The sequence below is a fragment of the Emydura macquarii genome, unplaced genomic scaffold (assembly GCF_026122565.2).
Source record: "Emydura macquarii macquarii isolate MOO-44397 ecotype Brisbane River unplaced genomic scaffold, CSIRO-AGI_Emac_v2 contig_1230, whole genome shotgun sequence".
Lineage (NCBI taxonomy): Eukaryota > Metazoa > Chordata > Testudines > Chelidae > Emydura > Emydura macquarii.
This window is the reverse complement of record NW_027131367.1, coordinates 15,676,696-15,696,838: the sequence shown is the minus strand read 5'-3', so window position 1 is coordinate 15,696,838 and position 20,143 is coordinate 15,676,696. Positions and strand designations below refer to the sequence as shown.

At 38.6% G+C, this 20,143-nt stretch overlaps 1 protein-coding gene across 13 annotated transcripts in view; it reads left to right on the top strand.

The window, feature by feature from the left end:
- TNRC6C (trinucleotide repeat containing adaptor 6C) overlaps positions 1–20,143 on the top strand; it is a 555,652-nt gene that overhangs the window by 381,126 nt on the left and 154,383 nt on the right. For all 13 annotated transcript variants that reach the window (XM_067547642.1, XM_067547643.1, XM_067547645.1 and 10 more), the window contains 2 exons: positions 14,295–14,394; positions 19,234–19,255. In XM_067547642.1, the coding sequence (XP_067403743.1) occupies positions 14,295–14,394; positions 19,234–19,255 (122 nt within the window). The remainder of the gene's footprint in view (positions 1–14,294; positions 14,395–19,233; positions 19,256–20,143) is intronic.

Sequence of the window (20,143 nt, the reverse complement as noted above, 5' to 3'; positions counted from 1 at the left end):
TCTATCTGAATCGATTGAGCAGTCAATGAAGACCCGCTCAGTCGATCCAGAAGTTGACACTGGTAAACCACCCCCACAAGTGGCGTCGCGCTGCGTCGACGGGAACGCGGTTCTCGTTGGCACAGTGGAATGAAGACGCTGCACAGAATGGAAGCACCGCAGTCGACGGGAATTATGCAAGCTATTCTGTGTAGCTTGCGTAACTCTCGTTGATTGCCTCCGAATCATCAGGAAAGTGTAGACCAGGGCTGAGTGAGCTTAAACAGAGCAAAACTACAAAGAATCAGGCAGGCAGACCCCCAATACTTGTAGTTTTTCTTTCATAAGATTTACCTAGTCAGCAAGAAACAGCTTCTGATCACCTCACTGGTTATTCAGAAGAGAAAAATACAGTTTCCTTAAAGCCATTCAGGCCTTTGGCCTCCACCCAGACAACCAAGTCAAATATGATGGAGATTATGGAAAATTTTTATCCATCATATGTTAAAAAAAAGTTCTACCAATTTCAAAGGATTGGACATGTTACCAACCAAGTCAATGAATATTTCAGATCTTACTCAAATACACGCTTAAAGCTACTGCTTATTAACTAAACTAATATTTATTTAAAAAGAGTGTATTGATTAAAAGATCACATACATACAAATAAGAATAAAATCCATAAATCAGTTTCAAAGTAGAGATAACTAAGTTGCAAAGTTCTTTCAGGATCTTTATATCAGTGGTGAAATAAACTGCTAATTTGCAGAAAGTCCCTGGAAATTATCCAGACAGCTTGGAGGGTCATCAATCCTCATTTAGAGCTTCCTTGTTAGAAATGCAATCCATAGAAGTGAAGCAGGAACCAAAGACAAAAGGGAGATGTTTCCAGGGCCTTATATACCTTCTGCCCTGTGGGTAGAGGCTCTTTCTCTTAGCTTACGGAAATTCATAGAAACAAGATGGAGTCCAGGGTCACATGAGCAAGTCACATGTCCTTGCATGCTTTGAGTTATAGGAGCAGCCATTGCCCGTATTCTGGCTCACTTGTCCACAGGAAAGCTCATCGGATTGGGTCAAGCTCCTTTTATAGCCCATTATGAAAGCTAAGTATTCTTTGATGGGCCATCAACTGGCATTGCTCATTCACAAAGTAGCTAGACTGGATAGAAACTATTAGCCCAGGAGCAAACACATTTGAAATCCAGATGGAAAGACATATTTATAACTTCAGATACAAAGATGATACATGCATATAAACAGGATAATCATACTCAGCAAATCATAACTTTTCCATTGATACTTTATATGACATACTTTGTATAAGATTTGTTGCAATTATATAACAGTAGTAGCAACAATGTGTGGTCATATTTTAATCATACCATGTCATATCTTAATCATAGAGTTTCACAGCATGTCACCACCTGCCCTTCCTTGGCACACACCTTGTTCAACACACCAGTGTCTCTGGGTCACCAGTACAGCCTTTTTACCCTTTTAATCTTCCCTTCAGGACATTTGCCTGTAAATATAAGGGGATCCTGGCTGCTTCTTCTAACTCTATTTCTGGGCTTTTCAGCTCTCTTCAAAACCCTATTGATTGACTATGCCTCGGATTTCTGTGTTTGAAAAGCCACAAAAATTTTATTTAATTAGAGTGAACATAACAGCTTTCAATAACCTTCTGCTTCTTAGAGATACTCCTAATCTTATGAGAGCCTGACAGTGCTTCTCTACCTGGTCACAGTCTAGCTCCACAACCTGCTCAGCAGTCAACCATCCATCCTTCATATTCAACCCCTTCCAATTTCCAAAGGAGCAGACTGGGTGCAGCTTCCATTCAGAAGTCCATACCTCTGTGTCTATGCATCCATTGGTGTGTTCTTTTGGTCTTCGTCCAACAACATACCCTATCATACAAGTCCTCTTAAGAACTCTTCTCTTATAATAGCATCTCACAACATCTTACAATTTCAAGTTAACATAGTTCATTCTCCACACTATGCACAAATCCTTTACTAAGCAGAACTTCTTAATTCTAGTCTTAAAATGATAGAAAACAAATGTTCATCCCAATGTGGTATAATCCCGTTACCTGATAACAGAATTCAGACAATTAATTTTTAATGCAATAGAACAATTAGAAAAGCAGCTACTGACTTGTGTGTGTCTACCAGGTGAGCTTTTTCTAAAGCAGAGTCTGTTTAAACAGTAATTTTTTCTTTTTGGAGGCTACAGAAATAAAATGGGGGGGATTTCTGGTAACCGTCTCATTCATGTCTTTCTCCCATTCTCATCTCTGGGCCTTTTTCGCTTCAACCCTTTCTGCCTGGAACCCTCTCCTTGTCCCAGTTCACTGTGCCTTAGTCCTCTCTTCTAAGTCTCTCATTAACTTCTGTTAATGTCCTCCATACAGAAAAATGTTAGCACATTTGACTAAAAATATATTTAAAAAATCGTATATCCCTCCATCACATTCCCCTTCCCCAAATCCAAACAAACTTTAGAGCGAGTAGGACACCTGCTAAACTTAATGAATCAGTTCTGCTGCTTGTCATTACTCTACAATCTTCTTGTGTTTCTTTTGAGGCTGTCTCTACTTTGGGAGTTTTGTCCCAATTTGAGCAACAGGTGACCAGCTAGCAGTGTAGTTGTACTGGTGCAAACCCCTAGTGTAGACCAGGAAAGCCATGATATGCACTGGTGTGACACTTACCGCTTCGTGAAACTGGGTTAAACTGCATCAATACAAATTGCTTCTTCCCTTGTCTGCCCTTGGGGCTTGCACTGCTGCAGGTGCTTTGGTAGCTGGATGATGATGGCTGGATTTGGGTCAAATTCTGCATTGAAGAGTATCACTTTCCAGTATATGTGAACATGCTGAATACTTCAGTGCGTTAATTTTTTTCTTTGTGCTTTTGTAATAGAAATGGCTTTGAATTGAACGGTAGCTTTGGTTATTAGTATTCAGTAGACTAACAGAACATAGCTCACTAAATAGTCATGTGTAAAAGGTTGGTCTCCATTATTGTCCAGTTCACATTAATTGGCTTCAGTGTTTCAGTATAACTACGCTGAAATTAATATGCAAGTGAACCTGTTGGCTTACTCCTTGGATTGGAAACCTCCAAGGAAGATCTAGGTCCTGCAGGAAGTTTTATCACTCTTTTCTTGGTACTTAACCTGTACTTCAGAATGACTGTAGTAGGGGGACACTCTGCTATTGGAGATACTGTCCTTTAGATCAGATGCATAAAACAAGTACCGTTTTCATGAAAAAGCCTTGGCACTACTTGTCAGAGTAAGATTAAATTATTAACATAGTCTCCTGGGCCAGCCTAAATATTTCTCCATACTTTCAATAGGATATTGTAATTGGCTATTACATCTTTCACTTTCTGTTCTGAAGTTGTGTTGTAGTGCTTCTGTGAGCTGTTCTGGAAAAGCTATTCCTGATGAACAATTTGCAATTAATATGTGGATGCTCCTATTTCAGAATAGGAGTGCGTTAGTGCATTAAGCTAATTTGGTGTAAGGTACTTTTATTCTGGAGTTAATCAGGAATAGTTAACCCATTATAAATTCACACCCTACTTTATTCCAGATTAACTTTCTATGTGTAGACAAGCCCTTAATTAGAAGTTGTTAGTAAAATGCTTACAGATCTTCTCTGAAATATGGCAAAGAAATGCCAGTGTATCAGCAAATGCTAAACTACTATCTTAATCTTTTCAGAATGTTGACATGTTTCAAGTTGCTAGCCAGTTACTTAAGAGCATATATGTACTGTATAGGATTTACTTAAGCAATGCCAAATTATTTAGACATTTTCTACACTAGCACTTATGCCGGCAAAACTTTTGTAACTCAAGGGTGAGAAAAAAACACATCTCTGACAACATAAATTTTGCCAGCATAAACGCTTCTGTACTCGCGTTATGACGACGGGAGAGCATCTCCCGCCGACATAAGTGCGGTCCGCACAAGTGCTTATGCCGGCAAAATTTATGTTGTCAGGGGTGTGTTTTTTTTTCCTCACCCTTGAGTTACAAAAGTTTTGCCGGCATAAGTGCTAGTGTAGACAAGGCCTCTTAGTTTGTTTACATGGAGAAGTTTTTCTAGAATAAGATAGGGGGTGAATTTAAAGCACAATAGCTATTCTGGAATAGCTCTCCATTTGAACTCCCTTATTCTCAAATAAGGGTACTTTTTTCCAGTAGAATAAGTTAAATCAGAAAAGGACACCCCTATTCCAGAATAAGTGTGTCCAAGTGGGGAGCCATTGTGGAATAGCTGTTCTAGTCAACTTCCTGTTTAAGCAAGACCTCAGGATGTTAAAATATATGAGGACAAAACTCATTAGAACACCAGTTTAATAACTGCACCAGAATGCAATGTAACTAGTAGTGGCGCCATTAGACTTAACTTGAAGTTTGTGTTTAAGCATAAATTATCCCCAGAAGAATCAGTGCCAAGTTATCTGGACAAATGTTCACCAAATTAGCTTCAATTACAAATGTAAACAGTGATTTGAAATGTGAAGGAGATCCTAAAGGTAATGAGAGAACTCAGTCACGTGAGCTATGAATATCTGATGTCACCTGGAAACAGACATCTTGTTTTTTTCACTTCCCAACTCTCAAAGGGTTATTTCAATCTAGCTTTCTTATTTTATATTTTTTTACAGATGGGCTAATAGAGCCACATGTAATGCTGATAGATGATGTCCATGCTTCTTGGCTTAGGTCTCTCAATTTGTCCGAGTTTCTGATTTGCTATCCTTCATACTGTTTCAGTGGAGGATCTCTGCTGAATAATATGGTGTTCTGTGGTTTGAAAAACCATTTTACATTTACAGATGTGGATTTAAATAAATTGCATTCTTTCAGTTCGTTTAGAATTTGGCAGTAAAGTAAAACTCTTTGCCTCTGCTTGTTACTTTAAAAAGTACCTGTGATACAGCAATACTGTTAATTGTAATTGACATGCTAATTTGGTGATATTAAACATACATTGTATTTTTAATACAGCAAAAATGTTTGTTGATCTCTGGTTAGTTTTGAGATATGCTGTATCCAAGCATGTTTGGAAATTGTGTTTAAGTTGAACAAATAAATTTGTTACAAGCCAGTTGGGCTGGGAACTTAGAGGAGGGGTAGAAAATTTGTTAGTCTTTAAAGTGCTACAGAGCTCTTGTTGTTTTTGCTGTATACAGACTAACACGGCTACCCCTCTGGAACTCAGATACTATTATAACTTTAATATTAGAATATTAAAACCTAGCCATCTCTTTCAAGAGATCAGAATTTTCTCTTATTTGTTAAATCAAGGCATTTCATCACTCTGACAGGAAATCACATATGGATCTTTTATATAAATGGACTATTTCAGAACTTTTGAAAGAGCTCATCACACCGTAGTTATGGGAACAATACATTTCAGCCATAGCAAAAGAGCTGCATCTTTGTAATGCATGGTATGTAGTCATGGTTAAAATCTCTCCATTAAGGTTTTCCTTTGCAGCTCCCTACTTGTGCATACCTCAGCCTGTAGAATTCAGAATTTTAAATCTACATCCGTAAATGTAAAATGGTTTTTCAAACCGCAGAACACCATATTATTCAGCAGAGTTCTTCCACTGAAACAGCATGAAGGATCTCTTCTCTAGCCAAAGCTCAGAATCAGTACTCCAGATTCATCCTCCTTGACCTGTCAGCTGCCTTCAACACACTCAATCCAGCTATTCTTCTTGAAATCTTATCTTCCATTGGCTTCATGGCTGTCTTCTCTTGGTTCTCCTCCTTTTCTAATCCCTCCTTCAGTGTTCCCTTTGGAGGATCCTTCTCACCATTCTTCAGCTTTCTGTGGAGATTCCATAGGGATCTGTCCATACCCTTTCTCTTTTTCCTCTGTCTTATCTCTGGGCAATCTCATCCACAAAGCCAAATTCATCTATCTCTATGCTGACAACTCTCAGATCTACCTCTTTATTCCACACTTGTCTTCTCTGTCCAAACAAATCTCTGCTTGTCTCTCTAACATCTCCTTGTGTTTGTCTAGCTATCAATTCAAGCTATAAACTGTGCAGTACAATGGTTCCAAGAAGCATGGCCACCGTTAGCAGGAAAGGAACTCTGAATGGCTAGAGTCACAGCTCTTTATATAAACTTGCACAAAATGTCTGAATTGGAAAAGGGTAAGTGTAATCCCAACTGTCACTTCTTGTAGTCCACCTGGAGCCACCTGCAATTATGCACAGGTCTTTCCTAAGCAAATATGCACTAAAATAGGGATAGTTTTTCCATATGGACAGAGCAGAAATATAGGCCTTCTGTCTTCCTCCTCTCTCTTTTTCTACCGTTACCTCAGTGATGCCAAAGCCTTATTTTGGCTTTTAAATTGGATGTAAATACTGTTTGTCAAAGGGGCTGTGTTTAGATGTACATGGTCTTATTCCATGCTACACATGCCCTCTTAATAGTTGCATGAATGCCCTGCCATCTTTGAAACATAGCATGATGTGATACGTTGGAATATTCCGTCAATCTTGACCTGCTAAATTTTTGTGACAAATAAAGGGACGCTATAAACTGGAAATCTAGTCAGTTAATAAAGGGTGAAAAATAATTTTCATGTACTGCATATGTTTCTGATTTCCTTTGCAGATTTTTGTGGTTTTACTGTTACATTTCCTTTTCTTATAACTTTTTTTCTTCATCTTGTTGCTGTGTAACAGACTGCAACAAATAAAAGGAAAAATTAACTCTCGTTGACATCAGTGGCAGTGACGAAGATTTTTGAACTAATCTTTTTTTGTTGTTAATATAAAATGCTTGTAAAAATACGCAAAAAGAATTACACAAGTATGATTTTAAATTGGTGTTCCTTTACATTGGTGATAACCACATTCAAAACTTCTTAAATTATTTATCCTTGAGGTTATTTAAACACATGCTGCTCTTTTAATTACAGTGGAACTGAAGCTTCATGAAACTTTTTAAAAAATTTTGCTTTATTTTCATGCAGATGCTACAGGTAGAATTCTGAAGATAAATACAAAATATGATTTCCATTCATTTTGGGTTTATTCGCCACTTGAAGTTAATTTTCTTTTCTCTGAAACTAAAACTGGTGTGTCCAAAGTGAGGTGGGGAATAAAAAAATAAATTGGAACTTAACAAACAAACATGTTTTTATATTTGTTTATATTCAATAAAGAAAAATACTTTTTTTTTGTAAGAGAGTGTTGAAAGTTTTTTCTGTTTAGGCATCATCTGTACTTTAAAGTGTGTATTGAACCATGGTTGTGAAGAGCTCTTGGGTTTTGCACTAATTATATGGTTATTTTTGTCTTTATATGGGTCTAAGTCTAAATTGTTTTCTGTAGTATTAGCTACTAATTTTAATAGATACCAAATATGCTACCATAGTTAAAACTTTATTTAAATATTTCTAGTATCAGTGTTTTCATGAGGTTTAGAAGTCTACTGTAAACTTCTCTTTCTGATTGCATTCTAGGACTTGGCTACACAGGGACGCTCAGAAAAGTTAATGCAATTCAGCTAAAATTGTGAAGTTAGTGTGCATAAGTATTTTGGAAATGTGACATATACTGCATTTTGCTCCAACACTGACTTTCCTAGTCACCCAAGCTCTGAATATGGAGTTATCTTTGATGTCTCTGCCATCCCTATGTTTCCAGGCTCTCCTGTAATCTTATTGCTGCTCTTTCTGTCACTTTTAAAATCCTTCTATCATATTCATGCACCAAAGTATGGCTCCCAACTCTTCAGCCACTCTGACACGTTGCAGGTAAAACAGTCTTTGGACTGGTCTACAAAAGTCAGCTTTTGTAGACAAAACTGTGGAGGTATACAGACTAAAATGCTCCTCCCATCGACGTAACTCCCCTGCTATGCTGACATAATAAAACCACCTCAACGAGAGGGTAGGGCTTATGTCAGCTAAGTTAGGGTGAAGCAGTGTCAATGTAGACACTTGGTCCCTTACATCTTGTCAATTTCACCTGAGAGCTGAGCAGCTGGACTCCTTTCCCTGCTGAGAGTGGGGCAAGAAGCTGCCTGGGGGGTGGGGAAGCCCACCAGGAGCCTCCGAGCCTCTAGGGCTCCTGGCAGGAGCTGAGAGATTGGGCTCTCAGTTCCACACGCTGCCCACTTAGGTCGGTGGAAGTGCTCCTGGTGAGGACATACTCCACTGACCCAAGCAGGGTAGAGGGACATTGGCTGTAAGTTGACCTATATTATATTAGGTCAACTTATTTTTCTATCCTATCACTTGAATTACCTGCTTTATGTGAGACAGTTTGTTTACAGTCTGCCACCCATTAACTATCCATGCAGACCCTACTGACTCACATTAGCAGTTCATTATTGCCCTTTTATATAGTCCGGTTTCAAACAGGACTAGATCAGAGCATATTAACAAACTGCTCATGTGTGTCATCGGGATCCACAAGCACAGTTAGTTTGCAGCAGGCTAGTGCAGGATAGATTCACGTTCCGGCTTGCTGCGAACTGAATGTTCGTTGCACAGATCCCAGCGTGTCTTCATCCTACAGTAGCAGCTGTTCTTGTCAACCCAACAAAGTCAATGAAGTGGCATCAGCACAAGGAGTGTTCCTGTGGAATGGGATGCTCCATGTGCATGATACGAGTCTCAAAATGCCAGTGTAAGATCTTTACTTGGCAAAAAGAAACCCTCTTAAAAGCAAAATAAGAAAAGAATCTTAAATAGTAAATTTTACTTGTGTTCCTTTGTTTAAAATATAAAACAAAACAACGCCCCCCCCATGCTTATGGTAGAAATGCTTTCATGGATAGAATAATGTCCATCCTTGAAATGAGCCATTACTATGGCTAATTTTTCTTTCTTTTTTTACTTTCCATTGAGATTGTAATGCACAAAGGTAGGCTTGGAAGCTCAAAGTTGAGGTTAAGAGGATACTGGTTAAAACTGTCTTTGTCAAAATAAATCTTTACAAAACCTAAGACAATTTTGAATGTTTATATGAATTTGAGTGGAGCATTAAGTTGGTATGGAGCCCTGTTAAACTAGCTGGCTGAAGGCAGTGTGTATTGGCTGCGTTTTTCTAGATCCGCATTCTTGGTGACCTAGAGCAATAACATGTCTATAGCTGTAAGAGGTAAACGAGATGCTGACCTGGATTTGGTTATCTTTTTTTTAAATTTATATATTTGTGTATCAGAAAGAGAGGCTTGTTTTATGGTTAATGTGTTCAGCTGGATCTTAAAAGATCTGGTTTGAGGCTCCCATGCAGAAAGGTACTTTAAGTATGCAAGTAGTTAATTGAAATCAGTTGCACTTCTCATGTACTTACTTAAAAAAATAAAATAAAATGTTGCTGGATTGATGCCTCAGTACCAGTCTCTGACACAGATGTTTTCTCTGACCTTGGACAAGTCGCTTATTTGATCTGTCTCAGTTCCTCATTTTTCAAATGGGAACAGTAGTTCCCTACCTCACAAGGGCACTGAGGACAAATTTGTTAATGTTTGTGAAGTGCATAGATACTACAGTGATGAAGACCTAACATTATACCTAGATAGTGTATATTTTGTCAAAGTAATATAGAAAACAAATAAATGTAATTTATACTCTCAAAGAATACTGATAACTGTATCTGTGACATTTGGAAAACAGAGGTGGTTTTCCCTTTGAAAAAATTCTTGAGGACTTTGTAAAGCCATAACTTCAACTTAGTTAATGTGGGATAGAAAGTTTCCCTATACTGGTCTCCCAGATCTGAAAAGTTCCAGAGAGGTAGCCATGTTAGTCTGTATACAGCAAAGACGAGAGTCCTCTAGCACTTTAAAGACTAATAAATGTAATTTCTGCAGTCATAAACTTTCGTGGGCTGTAATCCACTTCATCAGATGTAAGGAATAGAAATCACATAGGAGAGGGGTTTGTGTGTGTGTGTATTTTATATATATCTCCAAGTGTAAGGAACAGCAATGGGGAAGGTAGATATAAGGAAAGTCCATTCAGTTAGAATAGTTGAGGTCTATTCACAACCATTGATTAGGAGGTGAGAATGTGCGAACAATGACAATTACTACTTGTAATGTGAGAGAACCATTCCAAGTCCCTATTTAAACCCAGTTCGATCTGAAAGAATTTCTTCTTTCTATTATGGGTAAGATTGAAATAGGATGATTTTTTTCTTTTGTTGCTGCAATTAATTCAGGCATCTGTGAAAAGTGTAAGCTTTTCTAATTTATTTACTGTTTAGTACATAATATTAAACATATCTAAATGTTTTAAGATATTAGAATACCTTTTGTTTTTATATTTTAATTCTTGGTGATACTATGTAAAACGTTTGAGTATGCAATTGACTTTCATACCAATTTTGTCATCTTCCAGTTTGCAACAATTTAGTATTGTTTTTACTACTTTGTAGTAGAAATTGAAATATGTCCGATTATGTGTCCGATATGTCCGATTCCGCTGCCGAAATACTCCCCCTGCCGCCGCCGAAAAAGCCCGCCGCCGCCGAATGCTCCCCCCTGCCACCGCCGATTCCCCTGCCGCAATACCCCCCTGCCGCCGCCGGATTGCCCCCGCCTCCGCCGAGAAAGCCGCCGCCGCAAATCCCCCCCCCCCCCCCCGCCGCCACCGCAAAAGGCCGCCGATGCCAAATGTCCCCCCCCTCCCCCCGGCGGGCGAAAAAGCTCGCCGCCCCCCCCCCCCCCTTGCCGCTGCTGAATTCTTTCCCCCCCTGCCGCCTAGAAATCCCCTCCATTGGCGAACCGCCTGTCCGCTGATTCTTCCCCCCTTGCTGCCGCCGAGAAACACTACTGTGGCCGAAAAGCCCCAAGCACCCTGCCGCCGAAAACGGCGGCAGGGCTTCGCCTCGCCTATTTACCGAGTCCCACCCCAGTCCTTGACCCCCCCCGCCAGCAGGAGAGTGTGAGCATAAATTTTGTGCAATTCCTAGATAAAGCATTTAGTCTCTCAGGGTTTTTTTTTAAATTAGGTTGTGGTGGACATTACTCACTAGATAACATGCAAATAAAAGCACAATAACATGCCCATTAAATGTTGATCTCATTAGAGCTATCAAAAAAACAGAATTATTGTCCCATGAGAAATTGATTCTTAAACATTTGTTTTCATCCCAAATCAGGATGGAAAAATTGGAATACCAAAACATTTAGTGGAATGAAAAGTTTTTTAAAAAGTAGTTCTGGGATGTCCACATGGTTTGTTCTAAAATTTTAAATCAAGGAATCAAATGCTACTACATTCCTGAAATGAAATGTGTCAGGTCATCAGTTTTATCCACCTGAGCCTCTCATCAATGCCTCCATAAGAGTTGTAGTTCCAAGACACTCTCATGCATTCATTCTCCCCTCTTAGCTTTGCTCCCCAGGTGCACTACATCTCTCTCCCTGCGATTGAGCCATTGTGTGCTTCCTGGGGACTCCGATTAATGTATATTCAACCTACATATTTTGTTTTGATTTTTCCAGATGAAGTTCCAGGGGAAAGGTAGTTTTTGACACAACCTCTTTTTTTCAATGGCAAAATGTTTCATTCAGAATTTTTTCACCTACTTATTAGGATTAGGAAGTTAAATTCATTTGATTTTGGATAGATTGTGTCAAACACAAAGCATTACCAATCCACATGAATATTCTGTGGAATGAAGTACAATTAATTTAAATTACAAACTTTCCTTGACTGTGCTTGCTAAGTGTTATGAATGAAAAAACAAAATGATCATTGCCTAATGTTAGCTAAAATGCAAGCTCCTATGATCCATGTTTGGCTAATATGTAGAGCTGGGCTGAAACCTTGACTTCCTTTCAGGTTTTTGTCCTGTGTGCTCTCACTAGCTGTAGTCTCCCCTTCACAACTAGTTTTGAGTGGCTGTGGTGGGGTGGTATAAAATGTTTTTTTTTTTTTTTTTTTTTTTTTAAGCTTTCATATTTCTGCACCTTACTTATTGTTCTTTTGTTGTTGTTATAAGGTAATTGTCTGGCCGCCTTACTTGTCAAAAATAATATTTAAGTTTTTATATACCCTCCATTGGCGAAAAAGTGCCGCCAACAAAGTAAAAGTATAGGCAAAAAGGCATACTTTAAAAAGTGGAAGTTAAATTCTGAGAAAAATTCTTCCCCCTCCAAAAATTGCTGCCGTAGGGCCACTGGATGATCGAGATGATAAAGGAGCACTCTAGAAAGATAAATGAATTCTTTGTATCAGTCTTCACTGCTGAGGATGCGAGGGAGATTCCCAACCCTGCACCCTGCCAGAGAAGATTTTGGAACAAATTGATAAATTAAACAGTAATAAGTCACCAGGATCAGATGGTATCTACCCAAGAGTTCTGAAGGAACTCAAATGTGAAATTGCAGACCTACTAACTTAAGTTACATACCAATTATTTAAATCAGCTTCTGTACCAGATGACTGGAGGATAGCCAATGTGACACCAATTTTTTAAAAATGCTCCAGAATCCTGGGAATTAAGGCCGGTAACTTTCAGTACCACGCAAATTGGTTGAAACTATAATAAACAACAGAATTAACAGAATACATAGATGACACGATTTGTTGGGCAAGAGTCAACATGGTTTTTATAACTGGAAATCATGCCTCACCAATGTACTAGAGTTCTTTGAGGGGGTCAACAAGCATGTGGACAAGGGTGATCCAGTGGATATAGTGTACTTAGATTTTGAGAAAGCTTTTGACAAGGTCCCTCACCAGAGACTCTTAAGCAAAGTAAGTGGTCATGGGATAAGAGGAGGTCCTCTCCCGGATCAGTAACTGGTTAAAAGATAGGAAACAAAGGGTAGGAATAAACGGTCAGTTTTCAGAAAGGAGAGAGGTAAATAGTGGTGTCTCCAGGGGGTCTGTATTGGGACCAGTACTATTCAACATGTTCATAAATGATCTGGAAAAAGAGGTAAACAGTGAGGTGGCAAAATTTGCAGATGATACAAAACTACTCAAGATAGTTGTCTAAAGCAAACTGCGAAGAGTTACAAAGGGGTCTCACAAAACTGGGTGACGAGGCAACAAAATGGCAAATGAAATTCAGTGTTGATAAATGCGAAGTAATGCACATTTGAAAACATAATCCCAACTATATATATAAAATGATGGGGTGTAAGAAAGAGATCTTGGAGTAATTGTGGATGTTCTCTGGAAACGTACTATGTGAAGCAACAGTCAGAAAAGCTAACAAAGGAATAGATAATAAGGAAAGAAAATATATTATCTCTGTATAAATCCATGCTCTGCCCACATCTTGAATACTGCATGCAGATCTGGTTGCCTCATCTCAAAAAAAAAAATATTGGAATTGGAAAAGGTACAGAAAAAGGCAACAAAAATGATTAGGGGTGTGGAACAGCTTCTACATAAGGAGAGATTAATAAGATTGGGGTTTTCAGCTTGGAAAAGAGACTACTAAGGGACGGATTTATCACAGAAGTATAAAATCATGAGTGGTGTGGAGAAAGTAAATAAGGAAGTGTTATTTACTCCTCATAACATAAGAACTAGGGGTCACCAAATGAAATTAATAGGCAGGAGGTTTAAAACAAGCAAAAGATAGTATTTCTTAACGCAACACACAGTAAATCTGTGGAACTCTTTGCCAGAGGATGTTGTGAAAACCAAAACTATAACAGGATGAAAAAAAGAATTAGATAAGTTCATGGAGGATAGGTCCATCAGTGGCTATTAGCCAGGTTGGGTAGGGATGCAAAACCATGCTCTGAAGTGTTCCTATTATTTGTTTCCCAGAAGCTGTGAATGGGTGACGGGGGATGGATCACTTGATTACTTGTTCTGTTCATTTCCTCTGAAGCACCTGGCATTGGCCGCTGTTGGAAGATAGGATGCTGGACTAGATGAACTATTTTTCTGATCCAGTCTGGTTGTTTTTATGTTGTTTTGGAGATGTTTTCTTTGTTTATATGTTTTCAATATAATTGAAGATAAATATAATTATTAGGCACCAAAGATTTGGCCAGAATCTTAACAAAATTCTAGTTTTTATCAGGTTATGAAGTTACTGGTTTTGACAGGAGTTTGCAAGTAGACATTTTCTTTATTTGGCATTGGAATTTTGCTTTGGAATTTTTCATTAACAATTCTGTTGGAATACTATTTGTTGGAACTTTAGAGAATAGCCTTTTTGGACAATATTTACTCCCGAATTATGTACTCAGTGGCATTAATATGTATATTGTTTGTTTTGGTAGATATGACTGACCTAATTCAAAAGCTTTCCCAACACTTATTTTTAATAGGGAGAAAGAACAAGAAACACAAGAAGAGGAACATTTGATGGAAGAAAAGAAAAAGAAAAAGCAGGAAGAAAAGAAAAAGAAGGAAGGTGCTCAGAAAAAGGTTTGCCTAGACTGTTGCTTTTTAAAGATGCAGTTGCTTTAACACTTATATGGAGTTGATCCTGTGACCTTTACTTATAGGAAGTAATTGCAGTAGTTTGAATGAGAAGTCACATTGACTGTAAGTAAAAGTTGCAAAATCACTTCTCAAGTTTATCGTGTCCTGGTATTCTCCTAGCCATTTTACTATTTTTTCCCTCATCTGTATGAAGTTTCTAAATACATGAATTTAATCCAATATCCATTTAAATAGTCATCTGAAAATTATGGCTAATTATACATATATATTTAATCAAATGCATGTAGCATCCTTCAAATAGCACCAGTGGTTTTTTAGTTTGTTTTTTATTGGTCCTATTTTGACTGCTCTTGTCCTTTTACTAAGAATGATGCTTTCAAGAGGAGCCCTGATGGGAGGAAAGATTTGGGCAATATGAGAGTATCTTGAATAATGAGGCAAGATATTAGGAACACTTATTTAAAATTTTTCTAGAATAGCCATGTACAAATTACATTTAAAATACGAATAATTTATAAACATTAAAAAGATTCAAATTGAATTGGTAGCCCCAAGTTGCAGCACTTCATGACATAAGCAGTTATTCAGACATACTTAATGATCTGTTTACTAAAAACTCAATAATAAAACAAATATGGAAAGTTCCAAAATGTGATATAGCTTAAATGAAAGGGGGGGGGGGGATATTAACTATTTGATACATAGATGATACTGTTTGATACATAGATGAACAGTATATTTTAGTACTTGGGTAACATACTGCAGTGGCATTGAAAAATAAAATCCTTGTTAAAACCTCATGTATGTAGTAATTTATTTCTGTAAGAGTAATGCCTGTCCAGAAGTTATGCTACTAAAACTCATACCAGAAACAATCCCATCATGTGTGTTATAATTCAGTATTAATTTGGTATTTACAATCAATAGAATTTTAATTTATCTATTAATTATATACAAACAATTGTATTAAACAGTGGTTGCAAAAGCTAGGTCTTGAAAGCTAGTAAATGCTTAGTTAGGACATGCATGCAACTTTAATTTTGCTTTCTTGTGCCTATGCATTATGATAGGTTTTTAATTACATGATCACATGATATTTTTTCTAAAGGAACCCTGCCTCTTTCAGTGCACAGGGTGAATAATGCTCAAGGAATGACACAACTGGTAAACATTTTTATCCTTCTCACTCAGTGTCCCCTACCTTAATTTTAGTGTATACCATCCAGAGTTTGCCTGTTCATTTCCTCAGTGTCTCTTTTGTGGGGCTCATCATGGTATCTGAGCTTTACAAATATGAATGAATTTCTTTCTACTTCAAGATGAGAGCCCTGTTTTATCCTTAATTTACTGATGAGGAAGCTAAGACAAAGACTTATGTGAGGCCACACATGATTCATTGAGCTAGGAGTCAGGAGGTCCTGGGTTCTAAGCCTGTGCTCGTTCCTTCTGACCATACCACCTTATTGCAAGAGGTACTAAGCACCCACAGTTCTAATGACTTCATTTACAATTGCGTGTGCTCAGTTTTGCTACAATTCTAGCTCCAACTTTATCAAGTTGGGCACCTACAAAATGAGGAATGCACAGTTAATGGCCAAATTTTGGTTTGTTACTTACTCAGCATTACATGTAACTGTGGCAGAGACAGGGATAGAGCTGATTTCACCTTTGTTCAATCACCTCCCTTAATTACAAGACCATTCTTTCTCTTCTTGTAATCCCCTACATCAGGGGTGGCCAACCAGTCAGAGACAGAGACAAAAAATAGCTGTTGATAATGCTAAGATCCACATGTTCCTTACCCTCTGCCGGACCACGGGTTGGCCACCCCTGTCCTACATCATTCCCTATTGCACCTTCCAATTTGTGAGGCAAATGAGGCAGGGATCCTACGAACAGCCTTGCTTATTACACAACACTGAATTATTTGTTGAGCACTGTCCATCCTGTGCACTGAAAGAGGTAGGATTCCTATGGAAAAAATAGTATGTTATGTAATTAAGCACTGTATCGTGATGCAGTGCACAAAGGGGCAGGGTTAAGTTTGCAGGGGCAACCTAAATTTTGTCATTTCCTAACTTGAGAGTTTGACTTTGCAAACCTAAATAATTTTCTTGTAACAGAGTGTTTAATAAAATTTCCAAGCATTTATTGTAACAAACCCCCATCATGCACCACTTTTAGTGTTTGAACCCTGAACCTTCAGCACTGCTTCAGGTACAGAACTAATTACTTTAGCAAGTAGTAGAAAAACGCTGTTATCCTGGAGGAAGGGATGAGTCACTGAGTTTGCAGGCTGTTTTGGGGGGAACGGTGTTTGCGGTGGACTCAGCCTGTTTCTCTCTCCCTTCTAGCAGATATAGGGAGTTCCTTCCCCATTTAAGGCAAGGGGAAAGAGCCTGGAGCTGTAGGTGAGGGTGTCTTTTATAATAGGGAATGTTAAGCATTCTAATTATAGAGATTGCTACTAACTCCCTTTATAATATGTATTGCATAGCCATGATGGTTAGTGTAGAATAGTTATAGCATGAGTCCATCTAGAACACATGTCAAAAAACAAGTCCCAAAAATAAGGGATATGTTTCATAGACCCCGATTAGTGCCAATAAGTCCTCATTACCCCTATACACTGTTAATGATATTGTCATGTATTTTTAGAGAAGAAAAACATTTTGCATTTGCAAAGCCAGAATACTTAATTCCCAAGAGTCCAAATTCATGGATGTCTAGAAAAAAGAGAAATTTATATTAGAAACCTCTAAAATAGCCTGCCTGAGGAACATATTGCAATTTTAAGTTCTAAGGCTTCAGGCTATTTTATGGAAACAGGTGCTGTATCTCATTGGAAAGAGGGATACCAACTTCCCATTATATCTAGCTCTCATTCTTTGCTCCTGGGGGAATTCTGCGCGACTGTGCAAGCACAGAATTAATGTCCCCTGCATTTACTCTTTCCCCGGAGAAAAATAGTTTCACGTGTCCCTCCCAGGCACTGGTCCTGGGAGGGGTGTGTCTCTAGTTCAGGCATCAGGAGCAGTCAGAGAGACGTTAATCACCACCTGGGGGGCGGGAGGGGCAGGGCATACATGTGAGACTCTCTCCCTCGCTCACTACCAGGGTGTGCCCGGAACTGGGGAAGGACAGGGCTGGGGATATCCCAGCTGGTGGCTCCTACCCTGCACTGGGCTCCAGCTGCTAGACCCACCCCATTGAACCTCCAGTGGCAGAACGCTCTCCCCTCCCCCTCACTTCCTGCCCCTATTGCTTTTGAGCCGTAGGAGGAGAGGACGTTGTTGGGGGAGCTGCACCTGTCTACTCAATCCTTGTGCATCTGGACCTCTCCCACACTCAGAATGCATCCGGATCCCCCCCCCCTGAGCCCCATCCCCAACATAGACCCAGACCCCCCTGCTGAACCCCAATCACCTTCCTCTGGACCTCCCTGCAGTGTCCCATTCCCCCTGCACCCGCAATCCCTGAACGAGCCCCTGTGCATCCAGATCTCCCCCATGCTCCCGACCAAGCTGCCCGCACCCAGATCGCCCCACACCTGGATCCCTCCACACTTGGATCTTGCCAGGCTGAGTCTGCGTGGTGTGCATGTGAGACTCTGTCCCTTTCACTTGCTGTGGAGCCATATAGATGTGCTAATATGCCTAGTAAGGAATCTATTTGTCAAAAAACATTTCCTCAATCTTTTTTGTTGTCTGTTACAGACATACTCGCCGGCAGGTATTTTGAAATAAATGGCCAATTTTAAAATGTGCACAGAATTTTTAATTTTTTGGTGCAGAATTTCCTTTGGAGTAATTCTTAGACTTTGTTCATTATATTGAACTGTAAATAATCATTCTCGTGGGACTGAAGACAGCCGGTCATTGGCTTAAAATGAGGAAAACCTTTTTTCAGCACTTTTATTTTATTTTTAACAGTTTAGGTTGAAGGGTGTGCAGAGGTTTAGAATGTTGGATGTAGTCTTGATGCAATGGATCAGTGAGTAAAATACAGATAAGGCAGGCAAGGGTGTGCAAGGTAAACTGCACGATCTCATGGTTCTTCAATTTATTAATAGAATATCATACTGCATGTTAATTGGATTTATATGGGGAATAAATATAGATGTGTGCACAAACATTCCCACACACTATAATAGTTCAGTGAACGTTATTATGTAGAAACTTTTCAGAATGGGGAAAGTTGTCTTGATGAAGCTATTTTGTTATGTTGTGTATTTCGTCTCTGAAAATGGGACTTCTACATTTTTTTATTTACTTTAGCCCAAACAAATATTTTGATAAATCAACTTCACACATTCCCCCCCTCCCAAAAAATCCAAAGACTTCCATAGTTCTCAAATCCTATATTGTATTTGCATTTGGTTTTGAATTATTTTCATAATACAAAAATGTAAAGTTTTTCTCCTCTTGAGTTTTATGGACATTGCCATTAATAATGCCCCAAAATATGAATATAATTATCAGTAGTCTCTTGTAATTTATTACATTTGCAGTAAGTACCAACTCAGATAGAGCTTTGACGTTACCCTCCAAAACAAAGTTAGTCATGCTAACTTCAGGTTATTACAAGTATGGCCAAATAGCATTTTTTCTACTTTCAGATTAACCGTATGTGACAATACTACAATCCTAGTATAAGATAAAACCAGGTTTTTTCTGAAGCTGGAACTCAGTATTCAAGGAATTTCTCTGCAAAACAGGAAATTTTAGAGTGTCACAGGTGCAGTCCTATATCCTTGATATAACTGCAGTAAAAAGTGTCGAATACTGACAAGAATTTCTGATTTTTTTTTTTTTTTTTCAGGCTGCTGAACAAAAAACCAAAGGTAAATTAACACTTATTTTATTCTCTTATTGTGAAGCATTTGACATGTTTGAGTTTCTTTAGAATGCATTTTTCATTTTATCATAAAATATGTAGTCGTACTACTTACACTGGAAAATGTCCTTTTATTTTTACAGACTTGTGAGAGTTATCCTCTATATAATACTTATTGTGGGTGTAAATGTTCTATTTGTTGTTTAACTGAGGTTTTTTGAACTATAAAAGGCATCTAGCCTATGTTTTAGATGTATGATTTGATCATTATCAACTACAAAATAACATATTACTCTTTTTAGTAGTTTTATAACTTGGTGTGCCTAATGTGGAGGCAAATGTGATTCCTCCTCCCCTTCTAATTTTGGAGGTTAACTAATTAAAATGATCCTAATCCATTTTCAGCTGTTTATCATGCATTAAAACTTTCTGTAACTAAGAAAGTAATTTCTTAGCTGTATCTCCTTAATTGCTTTGAATGGATTTAAAATAAATAAATGTTACCTTTAAAGATAATTTTTGCATCATTCATCAATTCTGGGTCTTGTGCTCCTTTGTGCAAGAACTCAAGATTTAAGATTATTGGGCAGAGGCAATGGGACTTGTGTAAGGAGCTACCTTCCTGCAGATGCTCACCAGCCAGGTCTTCCCCCTCTGCTCATCATGGAACCTTCCATTTGGAGCAGGGGTGGGCAATAATTTTTGCAGAGGGGCCACTCCACAAATTCTGTTAAGTCTCGTGGGCCACATGACGCTGGCGTGTCAGGCAGCTTTTGGCCAGTCTACCCGAACTGCCGGTCATAAGTCCGGAAGCCAGAAGTTTGGGTAGTGACAGGCCAAGAAACTAAACTGCCTGATGCCCCAGCTACCTTGACAGAAGCCAGAAGTTAGGGTA